This window comes from Zonotrichia albicollis, chromosome 14 (genome assembly GCF_047830755.1).
Source record: "Zonotrichia albicollis isolate bZonAlb1 chromosome 14, bZonAlb1.hap1, whole genome shotgun sequence".
In the NCBI taxonomy this organism is placed as follows: Eukaryota; Metazoa; Chordata; class Aves; order Passeriformes; family Passerellidae; genus Zonotrichia; species Zonotrichia albicollis.
In genome coordinates this window covers 9,625,091-9,651,199 of record NC_133832.1, presented here as the reverse complement: position 1 = coordinate 9,651,199, position 26,109 = coordinate 9,625,091, and the positions used below count along the sequence as shown (strand labels likewise).

The 26,109-nt window shown below is 39.1% G+C and overlaps 1 protein-coding gene across 1 annotated transcript in view; it reads right to left on the bottom strand.

Annotated features, from left to right (window-relative positions):
* COL4A6 (collagen type IV alpha 6 chain) overlaps positions 1 to 26,109 on the bottom strand; it is a 108,368-nt gene that overhangs the window by 46,910 nt on the left and 35,349 nt on the right. Inside the window, exon 3 of the mRNA XM_074551533.1 lies at positions 25,256 to 25,339. Within this exon, the coding sequence (XP_074407634.1) occupies positions 25,256 to 25,339 (84 nt within the window). The remainder of the gene's footprint in view (positions 1 to 25,255; positions 25,340 to 26,109) is intronic.

Below are 26,109 nucleotides of genomic sequence, written 5' to 3'. Positions count from 1 at the left end.
ATGGCTCCTTTATTTCTGTCATATGATTCATTAATCCTCTACACAGCTTTTTACCTACACAGCACGAGAAGAATACAAAAAACTGTATGTGCACACAGAAATAATGGACCAGGAAAAAAATCCTGTGCAACAATCCTGCTTCATTCAGCATCCTCCCAAAAATGCCATTATTTGGGGTTTTTTTTCCTGCTTTTTCTCTGTTTAAGGAAGGATGAATTAGGGTGAATTTTTTTTTCATTTAATTTTAACACAAGAGACAATTTTTTCATGTACCATATGAAATTCTTTAGTATCACAATGCCTTTCAGAAGTCTTCTGTTTATGCAAAGCAGCCTTTGGCATGCTCATACTGCCAACAGTCAAGGCTGCTCTGGTCATGTCAGGACCAATTTTTAATGTAGCAAAATTGGTAATGTAGTAATGGGCAACTGCAGGCTGGGTTCTTATAACAGTTTTAAATTTTAATTCATATGATAAAGTCAATTTTCAAAAATATTTCTCTTATTTCCACTAAGCCTGACTAGACATGACTGCAAGTAGAAAATCTAGGTGACAAAAAATGTGTGTGTGCATTTATATGTATATATGTGTGTATATTTATATATATGGGTTTACACCCTATTTTTTAACTGTTTAAAAAATTATTGGAATTTGATTCCACAAATCATTTGATGAATCCCATACTTCAGTAACAAAGTTGCAAAGGATGGCTTACCACGTTATAAATACAGAACTATAGATGAACTCTAGACAATTTTTAAGAATATCTGTATTTTTAATTGGGTATTTAAATCCATGAAAAGCTTGTTCCTTAGAATGCTTGATTTCCAGTTAAAAGCTTTCATGAAACATCCTGATCCAATCAATTCCACATATTTGCTATTTCTATTTAAAACACACAAAGAGACCACATACTGTCATCTTTTTCCCCACCATGGACAATGCCAGGAGTGACTCAATATGAACTGAGAGTAATTATTCCATTTTATACTTCACAACTTTCTGAAGCAACTATGAAAAATGTACGAAAGTGAAAAAGCATGACTTCAGCTTTAGTTGCTTTTTTTGCTTTGATGTTGTGAAATGTCCAAGTAAGATAAGAAATAAGCTCCTGTGGAAAGGTTCCAGGCCCCAGAGAGCACAGATAACATGAAAGGCCGTGAGAGCCCTTGTGGGCTGTAACATCTGTGTGAGAGCAGCACCACTGAGGCCACAGCCCTCCTGTGCTGAGCTCCAGACAGGAGGGGAGCCACAGGAAACACCCACAATGATGGGCACTGCAGCAACAGAGAGATTTAAGTTATGGGGACTTTTTAAAGAACAAGCAGCAGGATGTAAAAAGCAGAGTGATAACTTACATTGTATTCAATTAAACAAATAACCAATGTATGAAAACGATGAGTTAAAGTTTATTTTTAAGGAGCTGTATTATGTGTTTGAATTACATTTACTTGCCTTTTTCATGATCAGTCAAAATGATACCATTTTTTGAGCAAAAGAGAAGATTTGCAGAGACTAGATCCCGATGAATTGCATCACAGAGTGTCACCAGAGCAGAGGTGATCACCCCCGGATCCCCAGCTTACCCACTGTTTCTTTAAGCCAATTGGCTGTGAGGCCCAGATTATATTTGGTCATCTGAGATTCAATTTTTGCTATTTGCCACAGCAAAAGCTCTTTTTGCTACCTTGACTGATATCTTTAGGGCCTTTTTGTGCTTTCAGTTGGCAGAGCAGTACAAGCTTCATACACATTCACGGTCAATGAAGACAATTCGTGCAGACAGCACATGAGACTGACAACAGGCACTCCTCTGAAATCATGCAGATGTTTAAGCCTGAATTGGAGGCAGCTGAGGAAATGAGAGATGAAGGAGGAGGTAGGATAAGCAGGAACTGCTGCTGCATCTCATGGAGCTCTGGCACTACATTACACTCATCAACATTCAAAAAAAATAGGGCTTATATTGAAATATTCAATTATGAAAACTTAACAAAATTGCTGAAGCAAGTGAGGTCTAACTGACTTCAATTTTTCATTCCTGACTTCAAGGAACAAAAGAACACAGTACAGCCAAAGGTTTGAATGGTTTATGAGATTTTATGGTCTTTTGCAACCTCAGTTCATATTCTCTCCCTCAAGCCTTCAGTGCCTAATCTCTGAAAAATGTTTTAGAAGCCTTTACAGTTCCCCGACCTGTTCACATAGGACAGCAGGTGTCATAACATTTTCCTGCCCTAAACTGAAGGAAGAGAATTTGAGTATTGTGTACATCTCTTGACAGCAGAGTAAGTCCTGAGCTGAATTTTAATACATAAGAATTAGTTATTTCAGAAGAAAACACAGGGTTTCCCTAGTAGAACTTCTTTCCATTCTCCTGGTGGCTGTACAGGAAAGCAGACAAGGTAGCATATGCAAAGTGTTTTCCTCCCCAGGATGCACACAGCTCATCTCTGGTGAGAGCATGGCAATGACCAAGGGGCAGCTCCTTGGCACTCAGTCCCCACAGGGGGATGGCAGAATGACAAGTGAGGGTCACAGCCCCTCTGTCCCCTGGCTCTCATGGCCATGAGTACGTAAATGTACATTTATCATCTCTCCCACACATTTGGTAAGATCAAGCAAGTTATTTTCCACAAACAATTTAAAGGGATTTTACTTAACTCATTACAGAGGAAGACACAACATTAATCACAGATATTAGACAAGTCTCCTGGGGAAAACAGATGTTGAATCATGGTAACTTCGTGGGCAGCCACATCAGGACTGCTGCCCACAAACCCACAGCTTCTGCCTCTCCTTAAGATACCCCCTAAAACACACAATGTTCAGGGATCTGCTGTGGGCTCATGAGGAAAGAAGAACACACAGTGTTGTCTTATTTTCCCTTCCATTTATCCCTAGCACCCCAAAGAACAAACCAAAAGAAATCTCAGTGTGTTTCTAAAGAACTGTTTAAGTGAGCAGTTACAATGAACTTGCTCCCCCTGCCTCTGGCTGGCATTTCCAAGCTGCCTTCCCCATGGACTGGAGTGACAGAAGATTCATTGTTGCAAAAAAATGTTGTCAGTAGAAAATTAGCTGTATTAAGTAGTGTACTGAGCAAGTGAAATCCTGCCAGTGTCAGGCCTGTTAAGACTATTAAAAGGACATTGTATCTAGAAAGGCAGGGAGGGTTCAGCCACATGCTGAAGCCGAGCAGACTCCAAACCTCCGCAGGGTCTGCTGTGTCCAGATCTGTTAATTTGCTTTGGGCTCCTCTCCAGTTCTTTCCTTTACAACAAACCCTTTTTAAAAAAAAGTCTAATTCCCCTTTGCAAGCAAAGGCTATGAAAAGTTAGTGTTTCCTCAGAGGCCGAACAGGGATGTGGGCTAAGAGTAGGTCTAGCAGGAAGAGAGTGCCTGTACCACGTTTTCCAAGTACAGCTATTCCTTAGCAGAAAGGATGGTTTGAGATTCCCTGGTGCACTGAGGGGCAGAGCTGCTGAGTGTCACACATCCCACACAGGCAATGTCCAGGGCTGCACCTGGAGAGAATGAGAGCTGCACTCTGTATGGGAAGGAGGGAGGAAGGAATTCCCTATTTTTCACACTTCTTACAGAAGTTTCCTGTGGTGCTGTCAACCATCTCATGGTAATCCAGCTAAACCAGAACAACTTATCTTGGTTTAAATGCTGCAAAATTAACAACTAATATAACAATCTTTATATTTAACAGCTTGTCTTTGAATCTTCATAAAAGGTGCTCAATCTTTGCTTTCTACTCTTTGTCTATCTGCAGATATTCTAGTCAGTAATGTGGCTGCTCATATCAGTGACATTTGTCTTACTGCATTTTGCAATAAATTAAATATCAAGATGAATTTTTTGCAGAGATTACTTAGTATTAACTAAAATAATACAGATTTCTTTTCATATTCGGAATAAAACATAGCTGTGGTTTTTCAGTTGGTAATATCATCATTAAATAAAACTTTTCAATTATTGTTATTGTGTTCTCTGTTTCTGCAGAATGCAAAGTGTATCATTAGAAGATGAACAATAGAGATTTGGATCCCAAGTGTAACATTGATATTCTAAAAGCAGATTTAAATGTCTGCATCCATTTATGCTTCTAGGAGTTTCTCTCTATTTGTCTCAAATTCCTGAAAGTGTGTAAAATGCTGAGATAACTGAATCTAAAACCTGAACTTTTCCTCTATTTTTCCTCTATTTCCTCTAGAAATCCCAGTCAGCCTATTCTGAACAACAATCTTATGACTGTTTTTTTGGCTCAATTTTATCATACTGGATTGTCCTATTATTTTTCTAATCTAATTATTCTATGGTATTTCACTGTTACACAGAAAATGTGTATCTGTAAATTGCTGTAAGTTAAGCAATGTTCCAGAAAAACAATCTTGTCTTTTTCCCTTTGTGCTTACTGATGCACTACCATGTCCCTTCCCCTGTCTGATACTCAGTGTTTGTGCTATTACATCCAAATTAGTGCTGAGTACAATGTAATTCTGAAAGCAAGTCTGAGCCTGGCATGTGATATATGCAGCATGACTGCCTCTAAGACTTAACTACCATATCATGTACAACATTAATAGTCTAGTGAACAAAGTAGCCTCTTTTTTGGAAAAGAAAAAAAAATACAAAACAAACAACAACAACAAAAAAGCCCCTCCAAACATTTTTCAGAAAAAGTATCCATCTTAGTCACTAGACCATGTTCCACATGCTAAACATTCTGTTTACAAGGGAGAAACACAGCAAAACTTCTCATTATCCACTAAGGTCATTCAGCCCCAAAGGATGCTTCTAGTTAGAAAGGCAGGCAGGGAAAGTAGGCCATGCACAGATCTGGCCAGTACAGGGTCAGCAGCAAACAATAGATTCTCTGCAAGCAGTTTCCCCTACATTTTGCCTCCCATAGCCTTCCCAGCATGTTCCTGGCACTTCAGAAAGGTCTGAGCAGCTTTCCTTGCACGGGCTTATGCTAAAACCAACAGTATCTGTTGGAATAGATAATATTCGTCAAGATTTAAAACTCAGATGGGAACCATCTCAGGCTTATTCAAGATAGCAGATTTAGAACAAAACCTCTTCCCAGAGATCTGTTACACAGCAGAGCCGAGGGGAGCTTTACAAACACGTAAACAATTCACTTTAAAGGAAAAAATGGAGTCTGTGAATTCTCATCCATACATTGCCTGGAAATACACAGGCCAAAGCAGGAGTGGAGACTAGCAGAGGTCTGCATATCTACTAACATAACATCTGGCCAGATTCCAGTTATCTCTAGGGGCTTAAGCAGAGCAGGTCCAGGCAAAATTTCACTGCAGGACCTGATAACATAAGCGCCAGTCAGTCAGCAGCTGGTTTACTGGGCAGTGCCAGAGAATAAACTGCAATTAGTAAAAATAACTTCAAACCAAAGTCTGGGAGAGAAAAATACAGGATTTTTCACTTGTCCTATATAAGTGTTGCAAATTGATCGAGGTAAGGACGGAAATGAACTTTTCACCTACTTGAATTCCCACTGGCTAAGGTATATAGAATAAATGATCTATTCCAACGTTGCTTGTCATCACATAAATTGTATGTTTAAGTCCTTGGACATTTACTGCGTGGCTGTATTAACACTCTAAAAAGCTTCATTCATTTGTTGGTATAAACCACACTTCCAGTCTGCTTAATCTTTGACAGACAGGTCTCATTGTCCCCAAAATCCCTCACTACACAATACAACAAAGACTTAAATGACTCTGTAGGCCTGCTCTGCTACCCACACTGCTCTGCGCTTCCTGCCCATATATCCCTGGAATTCATGACCATGCAGATTACTAAATTACACACTAGGCCAGGGATTAAGCATGGCTCTTTGTATGGGAGCATCTGAGGTCTGGAAGAAGATTTTACCTGTCACGGTCTGTGCTCACTGGGCCTTGATGGGAGACAGAAGGAAGCAGCACTGCAGAAGATCACAAACACTGGTGTGTGATAATCAGCGATCTGTGTTTGATGACAGGATAGCCTGACTGGGGCTGTCCTGCACACAGGTCTCAGCAGCTTTTCACAGACAATAACCAGCCTGCTATTTCCATATCAGCTCAGAAGCTTCTTCCTCCTCAAAATAAAAGGTGAAAATGTTCCCAGTTCTGATGGATGGCACGCCAGAAAATGGCCTTCACTGCACCCAGCAGAACTGAAAAGCCTAAGGGCTGGGAATGCATCCTGCAGTTAAGCAAACACACCAAGACAAAGGGAGAGGTAGGGTAGCTCATCAGTTGTTTTAATTTAGCTGCTAATCAAAGCTGCAACTGTTTCTGACTGTTTTCAGAATGCTTTAAGCTTACATATCTAAAAGAATTAAAAATAAAACCAAGTACCAGTATAAATTTAAAAACCTTAAGGATATTGAATGCCTTTTATCCACTGCTTTTCACTTGAAAAAACAGAAGCTTTTAGTAGGCCTTAATCTTGATGTCTAGAAGAGACTGAGGAGATTAAAGCAGTCTTTACCCCAATGTAGCTTACAGAGGGCTGGCAACTCCAAGCTTTGGTTAAGACTGTTTAGTAGTTCAGAAGTTACCAGGACAGTATAATGATGGAAATCAGGAAAAGTCTGTAGAGAGACACCACATTTTACAAAACCAAGGCATTTCCCTTTATATCTTTTTAAGAAATAGTAGGTATTAATTTTTATTTTTTTTTGCTTTTCTCCTCTTTGCATACATATTCTTCTAACAGCAAATACTGAGATCTCACAGGTTTTGTTACATTGATGTAACCATATTGCTCTGAAAGTTGATATCATATTTCTCATGTATTTTGCACTCACTTGGAGTACAGTGAATGACAGGCATTATCTAAGGTTTGAAAGATACAAAGTTCACAGCACAGCCACTTCTACGGATTTGTTTCAGACAGCACTCTGCTAAAAAATAACAAATGGGGACCAGTACGCCACAATAAAGTGATGTTTTAGTTCAACATCGTCCTATTACATCAAAGAGTAGTGTCACTACATGCCAACATGATGACATGTCATTTCAGAGAAACCAAAACTGTCTCAGATCTGCAAATAGCCTTCCCACAGCTCATAAAAAAATGCAACCCCCCAGAAACCCTGGGATGACAAGCACTGGAAGAGGATCTGGTCTGCACAGACTCAGCAGGACTCTTTGGAAGTTGCTGCCAGTGTTCCTTTTGCAGCCAGAACAGCCACTGTTGAGCTACACAAACTACTCTAAGCCCTCTCCCTGGAGCCATCAGCCAGGACCAACCATCCAACTGCCATTTGAGAAAAATAAGTAAAGCATACTTTAAAAGAATAGAGAAAAAAAGAATCCTCTCTTGATCACCGCTGTAAACTGGCTTTGTACTTCCCTTGTTCCTGCACTCACTCCAACTTCAGTTAAACCACAGCTAACTGCAGCAATGCTTTTCCATAGGCTGTTTTTTAAACCTTCAAACCATGCTGCCTAGCATGCAACAGACTGCCCTGAGCCCACACATACATACCACCCTTCTCACACCAGGCTAAGCTCTTGATAATCCCCACAGGCATTTATAACAGCCTTTTAGCCAGCAAGAACAGCAGAACAGTGAGCTGGTTCAATGAACACACATTCACTTCTACAGAGCTTTGGATCACATAAAGACTGTGGTATCTTCTCAGTGACATCCCTACAGACACATGAGGATGGCTGCAGTGAAGCACAGCCCTGTCAGGGACAGGCATCGCTCCTCCACTGCCACTGCTCCTGCCAGCACAGCCCATCTTTGCTTGGCTGAAACAGCAAATAGATTTTTTTCTATCACTACATCTTTCTAGTGCTAAGAGTTCATACTGTATTTATCAAACAAATAATTGACTATCAGTACCAACTATTTCATTTTACTCTCCACTATGGCAATATGTGAAGTACACACTCTTTTCCAAATAGTGAAGTGCACATCCTTTTCCAGCAGCTTCAAAGGCTTTTTTTTGTATCTCCAAATCTAGCAACCTTCCATGAAAGCAGGACAGATCAGATCCCCCCTGTATTTAGCAGGCCAGCACTCAGAAAGACAACACTATCTTGAAGATACTTTCTACCCCTGACTGTAAGTCAATCTAAATTATGTGGTGTATAAACATTCGCTGATCCAATAAGGGTTAAATCAGTGACCTATCTTTCTCTAAATTAAATAAAAGGATGCTAAAACCTGATCCACACTGTGATGATTAGAAACAGGACATTCCACAGAGTCATGTGGTGCTTTTATGGCTCCTTAACTCTGTTGAGAGGCTGCATGACCTGAGCACACCCTCACCCAGTCAGGTATGGCCAGCTGGCTGCTGCCCCATCCACCCCCAGCCCTCCTGAACTCCTCTGCCTGCTTCAATCAGATTCTACCAAAATATTCTCAGGCTCTTCTTCATTGAGTGTCTTATCCTTCAGATTTGCCTGGGTGTATATTGGGAATGTTTTATTTTAATTAAATTGAGGAGCCATGAAATGAATCTTTAAATGTCTATTAATCTATTATGTCTCCTGTGAGCACTAAATCCAAATGCTCCACAGTTGAACACAGATGGAAGGAAATCCAGATCTGCCCTTATGTCCAGCTGGTTTGGGATCATTCCATGGTTTGGTCCCAGCTGTGTGTTTTCCTTAAAAAATCAGGACATTTAATGCTTAGAAGAAAAGTTATTTGGTGCAAGGCCTTTTTATTGTTTATACAAAGTACAACTGATCCTGATGTGTAACTGAGGCCCCAGGCCCTGCTGTACTGTAAATATTGAAAACAATCACCAGACCAAAGCAACTAGAGTCTTTGCACAAATGGTGCCTTCCAATTCTACTGGAAATAGCTTTTTACCTCCCACATTACCAGAGCTGTTACAGGACAGAAATATTTCTAATTTACAGGAATAAATTGATTCTTCTACAAAGAGGGTGAAATAAATCTGTGTAGTACTTCTAGTAGCATGTAAGTTCAATGCAAGGAAAAAGTAATCAAGTAATACATAAAGAAAAAGCAATTGATTGAAACAAAATCTCTTCCACAATTAATTTTACTTGTTAGGTTTCAACAAAAGTTATGTGAAAATATTTCAATATTTTTTCATTCATATATCAACAAAATAATATCTCAAACAGCACCGTCTGTGGAAAGAACATTAAAAATCAAACTAAGCAGACAATTTGTAAATATATTTTTTGTTTAGTCTGAAACAAAAATTTTACACAGCACATACAACTCTTAAATCCTACCCAAACAAACTCAGGGGCAAAGTAGATTATAAGAGTACATACCTAGAAATTTAGGTTTTATTTATTTCCAAAACTTGCGCAAAATATTTGGAAAATAAATTAAACATAGGAAGCATTAGCTCAGAATGAGCAGAAAGAAAGTAAAGTGCATTATTAGTCATAGCCACATTTCATTACTACTTCATCTTGCCAGAATAAGGCTCCTTCACTCTTGTATGACAGTGGTTAAAATATTAGTTCCTGTAAAGCTGAAATGAGACCAAATCCTATATATTTAGCAAAAATTAGCAAAATCTACCAGTTCTGACAAGTAGTACTTGCTATGGTTTTTGGAAGCTCTCCAAAGTGTGTAACTTGACTAGCTAGTTGTGTAAACTCCTAGGAGGGAGTTTCTGATATGCAGTGACATTTAGGAGCAGGCAAAGGGCACTAGATCCTACAAATGTGTAATTTGCTCAGAAGCCATTTACATTCTAAGCTGCCCAAGACCCCAGGCCAATACACCCAAGAGAAAGAGCTAAAGGTCTTCTATGTTCACAACTCATAGTGAAGTTAGCAGATACTTGCTGGAGGTGAGTGCTGATCAGAAAAGTTCTTGCTGATTTGTGAAATGGTTGGACAGCACCAACATTCCCAGAGCTGGGCAAGATGAGAGAGAACACCAAAAACCATGGCTTAAAAGTAGTCCTCCCCAGTTTCTCTAATAAAATGCACAGCCTAGGAAGACTTACACAGAAATAACCAGCTTTCAACTTTGTTTAGCTGTAGCTTTCATTCTACAAGTGAAGCTTTTCACTCGCACTTCTGTAGTTTAAAGAACATTAAAGTTTTTAATGTTTCTTCCAGGAGATACAACTGTTAAATACTCAGGGAATCAGTGTTTCCACACCAAGAGCCTGGATTATCCTCTGCAAAATTAATTTGGGCTATTCTTTCTGCCTAGACAAACTGTTCTCACTTCATCTCTACCTCTGGATATCAATTACACTCATGTAGTTACACCTTAATTTGGAAACTAAAAGTAGATATACTCTTTAAAAAAAGGGATATTTTACATAGCCAGCATACTGGAAATACTGTGATCCAGGATCCCATTCATTTACCTTTTTTTTGCACAAAGCTAAAGTAGCATCACCAAAGTTGGCCAAGTGACTTCTTAATCCTAGCAACTGGTTTTCAGTAATGCAAAGAACAGACCTCCAGCAAAGCTAAACCAGGAGAAACTGGTATTTCTTTGGTATTTCTGACACTGCTCTGAGAAGTGTAGAAATGCAGCAGAATAGAGTGAAATCAAGATCTGGTATTCACAAAGATTTTGTTATACACAATTTTAGAAATAAGCTTCTAGAACAAATATTTCTTGATTTAAAATTCTCCTGCATATACTCAGTAATTCAGTGAGTTCCTAATCTTTAATTTGGAAAGTTGAAGCAAACTTTCCTTAAGACTTCACTAAATCCCAGGTGTTCTGGATCTTCCCAATACAACTATAGTATGAGATGGAAAGTAAACAGTCTAATCCATGTATAAATATTTAATAAGACACTTGAGTCTGGAGCAAAATGCAGCTAACTTAGTGTTCTCTCTTTAGAATGCAAACAGATTAGCTGCATGACACAGTGTTAGTACAAACTTCCCTTGACTATAAACATTTCCTGATGCATTTCACCAATAATGTAATGTATAGGAACAGAGGAAGGGCTTATTCTGCAAAGAGCTGTGGAAAAGGTCCAACCTCACAAGCCCCTCTCACCTGGTGATGCCTTTTCCTGAAGTACCTTGAGAAGTTCCCTGTGCATCATTCTCCTTTCTATGGCAAAGAGGAACATCACCCAGTTAAAAATCAATGGCAGACACCAACAGAAGATGCTGTTCTGCTTCATATATCCCCACAGAAAAATCTCAGCCTGGAATCACAAATATTTGCTGAAGACAATTCAGATGGGACCAAGAGCAGCCAAAAATTTTGAGATATTAAAAATGTACTATTTAATCTTTAATTTCTGTGTTACTCTCCTTCAGAAAAGGACCTCAAAAGGTGAGTGGCAATACATTTCCTCTCCCATCTCTTGTATCAAATCTATTCCTCTGCAGTAAAATCAGACCATTTTTGTGTGGCCTTGTGATGAGATAGGACCAAAAGACAGTTGTTCTGTCAGAGCTTTTTTGCATACAAGTTTTCAAATGCCCAAACCAGTAATATATTAAAACCACACTGGCCCTAGTGCTCCCTAATTAATCAAAGACTGAAGAGAGCTAGCTTCTTCACAGGGGATATTTCTATGGCTGATCTGTTGAGGGAATGGAAAAGTAGCTACAATTCCCATGAAAACATAAAAGCCTCATAACTCTTCTGTTCACAGTTTACTTCACATCTATTTTCAGACCAAAATTTCCACACATAAAATAATGAGAAGTATAAGAGAAAATATTTAAACTCTTTGTTGAAGTGAATCAACTTACATTTAACATTATCACTTGCCATTCAAAAAGCCAATTTTTCATTGCCTGTGCCTATGACTCAACTAATATTCTAATGTGGCCAGAAACAGAAATTACAGAGTTACCAGGACCTGAAGTTGCCTTTTTTACTAAGAGAATTTCTATCCTCAAACACGGTGCCAGGCTCTTCTCTGAGCTAAACTCCATCCATGTGCTCTGCCATTTTGAGCAGCAAACTTTTAACACAGATTAACATTGTATATTGGCCAGACTCCAAGTTGAAGCTTGTGCTTTGCTGGCACCGGGCAGGCAGGTGCAGTCTGTGCAGCTGGAGGAGTTGGAAAAGTTTGGGTAGACATTAAAGGAGAACTCCACACTCACTCCCATGCAGCTTGGAAAGGACAGCTCCACATTCCCAATCTGAACCACAGCACCCAACATCCCCTGCAGTCCCTCAGCACAAGCAGTGTGGGAAAAGAGGCAGCTGGCCCTCTCCTAAAGGCAGGAAATGCAAAGTGAAGGGAGCTGGGTGACCTGGGCAGGGATGTGCAGGTCACACACTCCTGCCTTGGGCAGCCTCTGACCTGTGCTCTGCAGACATCCACACAGCCCTGGGACAAACAGCTGAGACCAGCAGTACATGGAAGTGGAAACAGCCACAGGAACATGAAACTGTTTTTCCAAGGTCATTTTGCCAGATCATCTAAGACTTTTATGGCCACAGTCTGAAGTACTGAAAGCAATCCCAATTAACATAGCTGGCTATCAAGATAATAACCACAGCTGTACTATTAACAATGTGAAAACCAGTTATCCCTTTCTTTTTAGTCTCTTAACAATTATCAAATAGGGAAATTATCAAATTAGTTTTAATTACAAAATTAAAAATTACAAATATCAAATATTTGTTTGTGCTCGTATAATTACTAGGCAAAAGCTAGTTGCACCTTATGCTTTTCAGTATATAAGAAAAAAGTAATTTTAAAAAAATCCTAAAATAGGGCTTTAGTCTTCAAGTCACATATCTTTAATCTGTTAGGTAAGCCCAAAGTAGAAGGAAGAAATGTGAACCAAATGCTGACTTGTTAGTAAAGCATAAGCTAAAAAAAAGAATAAGCATAGGCCAGATGGTTCTTATCAGAGGTAAGTCAGTATTCCTAAGATTCTTTATTTTTGTTTGTCACAGTTATCTGTTCCTATTTGCAGTTAAAACAGAGGAAATTTAATTAAGTACAGATTTATTTGACAGGGATGTTATTTTTTTAATGAAACACACTCCCACTTCAATTTCCCTTATGCCAAGAGACGTATTCACTGAAAAAGTGGAAGATGGAAGAACAGAATGATGTTTCTAAAAATTCAAACATCATTAAAATGGGTGCAACCAGCACCAAAGTTGCTCACAAGTTGATAAGACATTTTATGGAATAACAATAAAAATCTCAAATCCCTGTTAAACAGTTTAACAGTTCTCATGAGGCACTGCAAGTGACAGTCTGGAAAATGGCAGAATTTTGCTGCTTGAAGAGGAGGTCTGGAAAAGATCGCATATCTGGAGGTTCCAAAGAAGACTACTGCACAAGACGGAATGATCATTCAATTTCCACATCCTTGAGTGACACACAGCTTGTTTTTTTTCTCCATGGCAAAGTAAACTGTGATACTGTAACACATGAAAAATGCCAGTGTTCCTTCCTTCCTCCCGCCCATTCCTGTTTGTCCATGTGCTGAAGAGAAAATCTTCACCTCTTTAGAGAAATTGATCACATCAAAAACTCAACCTTAGGAACTTGTGTGTCTTTCTGGCAGCCAGATCACAGAGCTGACACCTCCTCCCAGAGTAAAACCCTGCACTGGAGCTGAGGGAAGCAGGATGAAGTTCTGAGATGTGACATTGACTCAGCATGGTCCCAGCTGAGTATCATTTGCAGAATAAAGTCTCAATTTTGCAGAGGAGATCCAGTTAAAGTAATGCACTTCCTCCAGCTATAACATCCTGCCAATTCTATATGGAGCACTCACACAACTTTTCTAAACAAATGTAAAGAAAAATAGATCAGGAGGTACTTCCCTTGAAATTGCTTCCCTTAACACAAAGTTCACATAAAATTCACAAATGCTTATTTGAACAGTCATTCTTCGAAGCCTGAAAGCAATTTGCTTTAAAGTTTTGAAAATCAAAATCCTGTCTTTCTCACAGACGTTGGGAAACCTCTCAATAACACCAATGGAACCCAGCTTTCCTCTTCAGTTCAGACTGGAGAGGTGATAATACTGATACACAACACAAAAAAAGTGTGTCAGAGCCCAAGTCCTGCTTACAGCAGATACTGATGAAATAAACCTTAAGACATCTAAATGTGGAACATCTGCCATGTGATTCTGCAAGAAAAAATAATGCAGAATACAGCAACTACATCAACTCTGTGAAGAAAACCCTGACTACTTCTTGTTATCCAGTGTACACACTCCAGCCACTGCAAGCAGAACTTCCGTTCACCCAAATGTTCTCAGGAGTTAATGCCCATTTCAGCTGATAAAAGACAAGGGAATGATTAAACTAGATTAGTTCAGGTTTTAGTCCTGATGTTAGAAAAACAAGTGAAGTTTAATTACTTCACAGCTCTGGAAAAAAAAAAAACTGGAGATAACAATTATGTCATTTATTGTTTCAAGAGAAAACATTACATCTCAGGAAAATTTCCTTTAAGGTCCCAGAAACACAGGTCCAAGCCTGCAAGGAATCACTGGGTGTCCTATTGCTAGTTTTGTAATGCTTTTGGATTTACAACTCAAGTACAGCTGGAGTTATACAGGGAATGACCACCTGCTGCCCTGATTTTGCATGCAGACTTTACTTCTTCAGTTTAAATTTGCTGTCAGACAAGCTGGGTTATATTTCCATAGCTAAGGATATTCCAAAGGTTGACATCTTCCAAAAACATTTTGTCCTCTTAGGAAGATATGCCCTAATTAAAATTAAACTAGAAAACCTCTTCTGCTCTGTTCTCTTTGAAATGTCTCTAAGTTTGGAGAGAAGATGTATTCCAGAAGAAGTGATTAACTGTTTTCAGAGGTCTCTTATTAAGGAGTACAGAAAGCTAACTTTTTAGAGTCTTATATCAAAATATTTTCTGTGAAGTCACTTTCCTGAAAATACAGTTGAGTAAGCAACAGATTTCTTAACTAAAACTTGAAGAAACATAAAACGAATGTAATTCTCAGTGAAAGCACTTTGGAGCATGAGTTTTCTCCTACTGTATGTTTGTAACTGCCCTGCACTGCAGGACTTCCCCATCTCAGCAGGATCCTCGGCCATTAGTCATCACAATAAAGGAAATGAGACAACAACATCATCTAGGTATTCAGAAGACACAACATTGAGCATCAAGGGAAATGAAGCTACACAAAGAAGAAACAAAACTTGTTTAAAATTTTTCTAGAAAATATTTATCACCTATATTTCTCATATCAAAACATCCTGATTTAGACACCAGCTGTTCCTAGATAATCAGCGATGCCAGGGTCAGCAGTTCTCAACACATTTGGGGAGCACCACCACCCAGTGTTCCCGGTGAGGCTGCTGGTACACCTGCATGGAGACCAGGAAGGGCTGAGGGGAAGCTCTCCTGCACCACTCCAAACCAGAGGGAGCCACTGTGCTGGGCAGGTGCCAGAGTCTCTGTCCAGGAGCTCAGGCTACAGTTTCTGCACTTTTGAGAGTGGCATCAGTGTTGATCAATCCAAGCCACCAGCAGTGCAGTTAGGAGTTCCAGTCATAAATAACAAAATCACTATACACAAAAAACTGCCATCCCACTTTACTGAACAGGATCATTCATGTATCTTGCAACTACTGGGGGACAGGATGTCCACACTCAAAACAATCCATGACCTACATTGACTAGCACAGAGGTAAAGTCTGAAATTGCTGTATGTAGTGATTTTGCCTTCCAGAGCACAGGCTCTGCATGTGCACACTCCAGGAGCTTGGAGTTCTTTCTACACCAAAATCGATTCCCTAAGTGTAGCAGTTGCAGCAAACAGCTATGGCAAGAATACCCTGGCTGATGCAGTTCTCTTTTTTTATCCCTATTCATTTAGAAATTTTTACTCTGTAGAATCAGATAGGAAATAGAGACATACAAGTAGACAGATGGTGCCAGTCTGGCAATAGAGATAGAAGCAAAAGAAATTTGGTGTTCAGAGGGATTTGACACTGTTAAAACATATCCCAGCTTCAGGAGCAGGTGAACAGAGCACAGCGCAGGTATAAAGCAGAACAAGATCTTTTGTACTGTTCCAGCAGAATATCATGGATGAGAACATAAATCTGAGAGATCTGTCTAAAGAGATAGCAGCTTTACAGAACTTTGAAAAACAGAATTTAGTGCAAAATTGCACCACCCTTAGAGCTGAACACCAGGTACTAAAAAATTCTTCCTTTACCATACACTGAGAATTCAGCACATGCTGAGTCATTTTATACAGACAGCTTTCTTTGATCATTTAAAAGAAGTATCAACAACCAGATGTTTCTTAATAGTCCTTCAAAACTTGTGCCCTATTTGTACTGTATTTATTATGGATCAAACCCAGAAATTCTGCAATTATTTTAACTTTTTGCTTATTAGTTTTGGCAACACTCTACTGCTTTTTAAAAAAAGACCCACAAAAAAACCTTTCCAAAAATCACTCATTACAAACAAGGACATTTGCATCTATGCTACTTTTCAGACTATTAAATTGTTTCTATTTCCAAAAAAGAAGCTGCATGAGATACCTGATACAATTCACAGTATCCTATTCTTACTAATGTTGCACCTTTCCTCCAAATTTGTCTTCTATTTTGGCAATTCCACAGAAGGTCAAAGAGTAATCCTAAAATGTCACCCATCAAATCAGGACAGTCACAAAATAATGCTCATTCTATCAATGGATTTATGACTGATTAGATAGCAATAGCTAAAATGTTTCTAATCAATAGCTTTAAAGGAGGAGACTGGCAAATACCTGAACATTCCTCCTATTTTTGTTGACTAAGTAAAGTCAAGGGAAAAGTTATACAATTTACAGTTATACCCAGATTCTCAGCCAGATCATTCTGTATCCTATATGTTATAAATTCTTCTCTTATTCCCACTATGTTCTGTTATTTGGATATTGCTTTATTTTTTTAATTTTTTTAAGTGCCATCATTCCCTTTTATTCCTGTTTTTCATTTTCTTCACCATCAAGTGTTCAGAAAGTCAGCCCTAGCACTTTGCTGGACACCAGCAAACACACATGTTCACATGTTCTTCATTCACAAGGAGACAGCATCTCCCCATTGTCCTTGCCTATCACTGATGGACAATGTATAATCTGTTCTCCTGTCTACTAAAATCTCCCATCTCCTACCAGGAAAAGCTGCGACTCACACCAAAAATACTGCACATATTTCCCAGAAAACAGGTAGCCTGAGACACCTATGCATTCAGCTTTACTTCCAACTAACTGGCACTGCAGCCTCTCCTACCACTGCAAACACAGTTTTGCCTGCTTGGCCCCTCCATTGTGTGCTCTCCCTGGCTGCAGGCTCCATGACTGGCGTACTTCCTGCCTATCTGTTGCCTAATTAAGTTTGCTTTGTAGTAATACCTGCTGTTGGCTGTTTTCCTGGCTCATGAACTGGCTAACCTGACTTCAGCCAAATCTCCTCAAACTGGGCCTTGCTCACAGATTGGTTCTGTGATGCTTCTGTTTCCAAGGCTGACTTGCTCAAGGAATCACACTGGAAATTGCTGTCACACATTTCACTTGCTGCCAGCAGAAACTCTTTAAAAAAGACTCTTGTTTCTGCAAAGGGCACCTCTTCTCATTTTAAGAAGCTTAAAAAATAATTAGTACCAGGAATACTCTGAGCCAATCACATTTAGAAGATGAGCAAGTTTTGGAGTGAGGTGAGAGGAAAGAGGCATGACAAAAATGAGGTATTTAAAAAAATTTAACCTGGACAAAAATATATACTCTAGGTGGTGAGTACTGCACACAAGGAATATAGAATGTGCTGGAAGAAAATGCCAATTGGGTAATTTCAAGGCAGGACATAGGTTACCCCTTCTTGTCTATAAAATGCTTAGAGAGGGAAGTCTTGTGCCATTTCTCAGATGTAAGAGGGTACCAAAAATCTCTCTTCAACTGAAACAGCATTGCAGGACTAATTGTACAAAATTCTACAGCTTCTATTAGGCAAAAGCCCAACCAGGCAATTATATGTTTCTAAGACTCACAATAACATTTGTTTTTCTTGTCCTGGGCAGGACACTAGAGAGTTTATCTTCCTGCAGAAATTCTTAGTTTTCTTTCTGACTTCAAGGTGAAGTGGCTGACAGGAAACAATTTTAAGAATATTTACAATTCTTCTCCTAGATTGAATAAATAAACACACAAGAGAAATCGAAAGGTTGATGCTAGTCCTGTTCTAGGGAGCTACATGGCAAGTGAAACATCACAGACTCATCGAAGTCTCCATTCTATAGCCAAGAAAGGCAACGACAATTTTTACAAAGAAAGAATTTGGACACATGCTCTTATTCTCCAGTACTTTGGAAGCTGAGGAGGTCGGTACTAGGAAACTCCTGAACTCTCTGTTTTGTCCACATGGAGCAAATCCTCAGCACAGCTTATCACTTTTGGTCTTGGAGAAAGTGCCACAGATACAAAGTTAGAACAGAAGGTCGGTCGTGGCAAGGCTCCAAAGAGGGAGAGACAAGGCTAGTCTGGCTCTGCCTTCCCATCTGTCTGCACACCTAAACTGAAATCAGTGGGAGTGATGGCGCTGCCTTCAAGGGGAACAGCACGTTCCTCCTGCAGGTTACCAGGGTAGCCACGGCAGCTGGGACAAACAAGGGATGATACAATTCCCATTCCCAGGGCAACGTGCCTGCACCCTCAGCTGTGCCAGCAGCAGAGCAGAGAATCACCGAGTATCTTTGGATGGGGAGGATTTATCACAGTACAGGGCAGAGGAACCCAATTGTGTGCCAGCTGAACACAACTTCTAGGAGTCATCTCAGCTTCCATCCATATCAGTAACACCTCACCTCTGAGAAGCTCAGTTTGGGAAAACGAGAAACTTTCAGACTAAAAAACAGAAACAAAAAGGACATTCACTTGATATAGTGAAACTACACAACTTCTTAAACTAAGACAACTCACAGTATTGGAGGATGAAAAAAGGAGCTTTTTAAATGGCCGATTTGCTTCCCAAACAGTGTGAAGACTTAAAAATCCTGGGTTAAACCTCATATGGAGCACAATTACTTGAGCAGTGACACATCTTCACTGGGTTTTTCTAAGCCATCTGGAAGTGCTCTGTGGAGCACAGCTTGAAGACCTGTGTTCTGGTTGATTTCAAAGGTCCCCGCTGCAATTACAAAATCTGCCGCCCTTGCAGGCAGAGTGAAAAACAGTTTCAGGTCACAGAGTTACCTCACCCACCCTGGTGACACAGAAATGCCATGGATCCTGGTTAGTTTTGAAAGCTGTGGAAATCATCTTAACAAGACATATTTCCTAGAATATACTTAGCCTCCCTTAATACACGTCCTCTCAGACAAAACTGCAAACAAATCACAGAGAAGGGTTTGCTGCCAGAGCCTCCATGGTCACCCTGCTTCAACACAGTTGTTACTGATACTGAATTCTACAAAAAGATGGGGGCTGTCCCCTAGAAAAGTCTTCCCAAAGAGATGATGCAAGACAGCACATAGGAACAGGTTTGGTCTTGATACCCATTGCATAAGGAACCCTTTCAAATGCAATGAGTTTGGTTTTATTTCTGCTGCTTTAGTATTTGGCATGGTTCTCATTAGAGAGCTAAGCTCAGTGTATTTAGGTTCAGTCAGGACGACATGTACAATAATTGTTTAATGCTACATTTGGCAAAGTTTGTTTTATTACTTTAAAAAAAAACAAACCTTGGCAGTTGTTAAAAAAAGCAGCTGGCACGTAACTTGTTTGACTTAACTATTACCTCATTTTCTTTCAAAATATTTCCAGAACTTTTTAATGACAGCAAACAGATGGTCAACATTTTTCAATGTTATAGATAATCCTCTTCTCAAACCAAATGATGGCATTTTATATGTTTAACCAGAAGGGAACTGGAACAAGAGTTAGACATTATTTACATATAGTCTATCTTCACAAAAATAACCAGATAACAATCCCGGTATTACTTGTACCTGAATCCATGGTGAGTGCATTTAGCACTGCTCACACCTTGGCATTTTCAGTTTGAAAGAAATGGCAGCATCCCACAGTCTGTTCTGAATTTAACTGGTCAACCTGCAGGCCATGGGTATCCAAATGGCAGCACTATGTCCCACAGTGCTTGTCAAGCCAGGGAGTAGGAAGCCAAATTGAAACACAGAGATTTGAACCAACAGCATTAAAGAATTTTGTCACCAGCAAATATGTTTGTGTAAAGCACTTCTGCAAAAAAAGAATCATTTTGTTGAGTCGACACTTTCAAAGAAATTGTGTTTCATCAGGAAATCTCTGACTGCTCCAAAGAGAGTGATTAACCAGCCAAAGCAGAAATCAGCAAACATTATTAACAATACAATTTATAATTATTACAATCTCATAACAAAGAAAGGTCAACCAGTCTTCAACTAATTATCACAAGAGAGACACTTCGTACACCCAGCATTAAGTTGAGGGGATTAGTTCCAGACAAAAGTTAATCTAAGATCTCTTGCCAGTGCGACATTAGTTTATGTTAGATAACAATTAGATTAATCATCCAAAGTTCTGACCTCAGGTTACACTGTTCATTGCATGGATGTTGAGGATCTGTCTAGCTTTTCTTGCTTCTTTGAATGCCACAGTTATTCTATCAAAAACTGATTGCCCAGAGATAATTTACACTACATTTACTGTCATCATTTTAACTTCACAAAAATCATAGGGAATTGTATGTGTCTCTGGGCACATCAACCTTTCATTCAGATAGCAACCACATTTTTCAGCAAATCTCTCAATCTTAGTCAATTCCTCCTATTCACAGTGCTTTGCTTCACCCTGTGGTGTAGTCAAGGAGTGATTTTGCTGGAGTGGGACCAGGTCAGGGGATGAGTTCCCTGGCACATCTGATGCACTCCAGAAGTCCTTTAATGGACCAGTGTAAAGTGCCCACCATGTCCCCAGAACCAATTGCCTCATTCTACAGATACACCCCTTCCAGCCACACCAGCTGCTAGAAACAGTCTCTGAGGAGATATTTTTTGAGACAGAAAAGTGGTTGTATAGTGCCATTAATAATTTTCTAATTGATAATATAATAAAATTTGAATGGGCTTTAAAGAACATATTATATATATATATAGACATGATTACATATTACAGGGAAAAATATATAATTAGCAATACCAATTTTTCCCAATTTACAGCACCTGTAAGCTGTAAAAGCTGCCTGGGACACAGCCTCTCCTGAGTGGTTTGTGAAGCCTTGGAAACAATTTTAAAATTTTTGTTCCTTAATTTCTTTTTTGGTGGGGGAGAATGAAAAAACCCAAAAGATTAGCTCCAGCACATGTTGAGCAAAGTTTAAAACAAGCTCTAATATTGTTATAAATTCCAAGATAAGTGAACAGGCATCAGGAGAAGGTATATTTGCAACAAAGACTGGGTCTGCTACTTTATCTTCATGAGTGTTTGAAAGTTGATGACATTATAAAAACAAAAAAGCCAACATTATTATAAACAAATGCAAAATGAGCTGCAAAATGAAATGGTGCAGGCAGCCAACTATTTAGTGCTTCTTGATACTCTGAAAGTATGAAAAATGCCTCCAGTTCCCTGCTGACTTATCTGCAGAGCATTCTTAGCAAGACAGCCACTAATACAGAATGAAACTCTCAGCAGCATTATCCCTGCCCATAAACTGTGGACAAACAGTGAGCAAGTGGAACGAAAAACACTTTTTAAAACACAGTAAATTCTTCTGACAGTCCCAAAAATCTCCTAGCTGGAGATCACTCACCTGCACTGAAGCTGAACATATCTTTGCACTAGGATAGGAACTAGTATAAGAATTTACATTCACCTCCTCATTTAACTTTTTATTTAATATGGTTGATTTTCTTTCACCTTTCCTCTTGTGCTTCATAATTTAATATAAAGCACTTTTTCTGCCCATCAGTTGTTGTTCCTAAAGATGACTGTATGTAAGTCTTGTATGCAAAAGTGGGTTCAGTGTAAGTTTGTGTTCAGACTGTCTCCTGTCCCAAAAAATTGTATGTACCAGGGTTCATTTGGGTACTATCACACCAGAATTCCCTTTCAAATTGCCTTAGCTGGATAACTGGTATCTCAGCTGGCCAGAAAAATGAGAGTAGGGACACAGAGATTTAGAAGATGCATACATTCACTTAGAGACTCCAGCTAGGCAGGGCTTATGTAGCCTCTGGGAAGCTCTTTGCAGAGCATTACATTAACTTTCATATCAAAATCAGTACAAGTTCTAGCAAAGCAGTTTAGGGGAACAACGAGATCCAAAACTCCTAGGTTTCTGGGCTTCACCTGCTATTATATCGACTGTCACCCTATCACACCATGTGCAGATATCCCCTTGTGCACTTCAGTAGTAAGAGCCACACATTCAGTTTAACCTTTTAACTTGTCCTCTGAGAAAACCTCCAGACAAGGTCCTAGCTGGGACCCTCCAGTGAAGACAACCCTTCTCCATGAAGAACCGGACTTCTGCACAAATCACTGGATTGCTACGCACACATCTTTACAAGATAAAAACTGATAAGGAGCGGGAAATGGCTGCAATGGCCAGGAGTTTGACCACTGAATTACACAGAGACAGGCTTTTCATTAACTCATCTTTAGATAAAAGAACCAATTCTGAATCACTGGCTAAGATGAAGAATGCTTCCATAACAGATTTCTCCTTGTGCAGGCCTCACAGTAAATTGGATCATATCAAGATTCAACGCACTAAACTAGTTTGCACCAACTAAAATTGGTACAAGGTAACATTACTGCTTTTCAAATGTAAGGCAAGCATTCAGACAACAGAAGGGAAATTTTGTGCTTTTAGGAGATGTGCCTTACCACACTGCTAGGAGAGCTCCCTAAGGGGTGCTAGAGAAGCACTCTACCACCCTTCCTTCAGAAAAGAATCTCAATTATTCCACAAATTGCTGACTCACAGCACAGAGATTAGTCTTCTAACAAGGTCAGTCTTACAGATAGTGAGATTATACTGGTTTGTTGAGTTTTGGGGTGGGTTTTTTTTTGGTTGGTTGGTGTTTCTTTGTGGTTTGTGGTGTTGTTTAATATATCCTGCACATACAGTAGCAGTCTGTAGCGAAAACAAGAATGTGGGCACCTGTGGATTACACACATCTGCATCCCGTTTCTAGAAACATCTCTTACTAATCAAGTAGTCTGAGGCAGTTTTGACATTTTTATCGCCTAAATAAAAAATTTAAAGCTTGATCTGATCAAAAGTGCATTCAAGGAGGACATTTAAGGACACTGTCTATATTATTTTCATTAAGCTGCCAGCTTATTGTCATTTTTGTGCTTTTTAGCTATTTTCTTCTTTCAAAAAGAAAGCTTAGCTTTATTCTGATCTGGTTAATTGTGGAAAATTGACAGCTGAAACATTTTTTGAACAAAATACGAATTCAGGGCATTGACAAAGTCCTGTCTCCCTTTCTGAACTTAAAGGCTCTGCAGCAGTGGGGAAGCAGCTCGGCAGGAAGCCAAGGAATTAGCCTCAGGCTGTACAGTGCAAGAAACAAGCTGTGCTGCAGGATACATAATCGCACCATCCCTTCCCAGTTGAGCCAGTCACCTCCATATCCTCAGGCATGGCAGGCCTCCAGTAGCTGCCTGCAGATGTCCAAGAACGTGTCAGGAGGGCTCAGCACACTTGATGGAAGTAGTGTTGTAAAAGGGCAAGATTACCACTTGTAGCAGACACTCCACTCCATGGACGGGTCTCAGCAGGATGGAATATGTGTTTGGAGGACTGAAAATGCTCAGCCCATACAGGTCACATAAGAAATAAGCTAAAAGCCAAATGAGTTCTCAGGTCAGCAATGAAAACAGCCTAAAATCTTTGTGACATCTTAACAAAAGAGATGCCAAGAGCTCAAACTGCAAGGTCAACAGCATTGTGGCCACTTCAAACAATCAAGTTGGACCCAGGAATGTAGAGAGACAGAAGAATGATGCTCATTGCTGTCTAAAGGTCAAAGCATTTACAGGATACTGTGTTCCAGAACCAAACTAGGTCTGTCCCTTACTGTATCTAATCACAAAGGTATTGAGCAATTCACTTTAGTTCATATTCTAGGGTATATTGAGAACTTCCTTGCAAAGTTTTTCTGCTTATCTGTTTAGACATGTTTTCCCTCTGCCACATGATGTACTAAAAGAATTTTGATATTTCTAGAGTAAACACATCACCAGTTATCAATTAAGCATTCACACTCTGTCTGTAATTAGAAAAAACATAATTTTTAAAACAATCAGTTTTAAATAGCAACATTTTCCTAAATTCAATCAAAAAAAAATAATGCCTTGCATATACACATACTGTGTCACTGAAATAGACTGGAAAAAAATCAGGATTGCTGGTGTTTAAATAATACTTAATTTCTTTTGGTTTTGCTCAGAGGATGAGTTTTCAATATGATTTCAGGAAGTACAGCTGATTAATTAAACAAGACGACTTGTATTATTTCCCTTCTCTTTAAGCCTTTCAAATTCCTCAAGTACCTACTGCGTGCTCTTTCCTCCTTTCATCTCCAAAAGCAAAATCTGTAAGATTCATTTTCATACATGTTAAAATGCTCTAGAGCTTAAGACAAAACATTAAGTAGATGGTGTCTGGACAAAAATTAACATTGCAATTGAAGGCAGAGTGAAGTCAATTACTGCATTCCCCTAAGAGAGGAGATAAGCAGCTGCATTAAAATAAGTTATAGTCTGTTCATAAAAGCAAAAGAAATAAAGATTGTTACAGAAATCTTGCTTAAACATTTGGCTTCTTCAAATGAAGACTTTGGAGAGAATGACTTTAGCTACACAACCAACTTCCTCAAAGGGAATTGCTTTGAGATCCATTTTGAGTTATTACTCCTCCACAACCAAATACACAAATCAAAAACACTTCCACAAATAAACAGGAACTATTCCAGTAAGGCCTGGGCAAAATCTGTACTAGAAGCCCACACTACTTTGATTTTCCTAATTTTAATTGTTGTAATCTACTTTAAAACCATCTGACTTCTTTTGAACTAGGGCTCAGATCCCATAAAGAAACAGGATTCTATTGAAGACTCATTACAAAGTGAGACATTTGTAAATCTTTAGAACAGCTTTTGAAATCTTGGCCAGGGACATTTGAAATGCAGCTGGTCTTCATCATTTGTCATTTCATGAGGTCATTAGATTGAGAATTACACATATTAATACGGTGTTTATTTATTCATTTATTTCTAAAAAGATTGGTAAGAGGCAAGGACAAGTTATATTAGTGTAAACAAACTTACCCGTGCACCCTTCTCCGGAAAACATTTGCATCCAGCACTGCAATTGCGGCCCCCACATGGTCCAATGTAGGACTTCTTTCCACCCTAAAAAGAAAGAAAAATTTTGAAAAAATCAAATTTCATAACTGTTGGTTAGCTGAAGATCTTCTTTAATTAAAACACTTGCTCTGTCAACACTTTTCACCTACATTATATTTATTGTGTGAATTTGCTCAGAAGTAATTGGGCAAAGTTACATTTTAACTTTTCCACAGTAGGGTCCTTTTCAGAATCACCAAGTAAATAGAAAAAGTTGGGCTAGAAATTCTTTGAGTGAATTTACACAAGTTGGTGCTCTTCTACAAGGTGCAGAGTGCTTCCCAGGGCTCTCAACCCATGAAACTAGATGATGTTTTGAGATTCGCAGTACACTATTATAGGATCATAATTGGTAACAGCAACGTGTGCCTCAGCCATCCTGCATAAACAAGTATCTTTACATCAATAGGAACTATCAAGACAAATTTAATTTTGGGACCCTTCCATGCTTCTAAGAACAAGAAGCTGCATCCCTAAAGCACAAGAACAAAAGCTACTGGATGAGAGAAAATGGCATTTTAACTAAGAACACATGTACAAGGAAGTGTGTAGGAAACCACCGTGGATTTGAACTGAAAATATATTCCCAATTTTCTTCACTGGAATTAGTTGTTCTAAGATTAATTACAATATTTATGTCAATCAGAAGTCCCTATATCACAAGCTTAATTCCCAGCCAACAGCGTACATGAAAGTTAACAACATTAATTTAGTTTATAGAATTTGACCTGCTTCCACACTAAACAGGTTTGAAGGATTGGGCTTCCCAAAGCCCT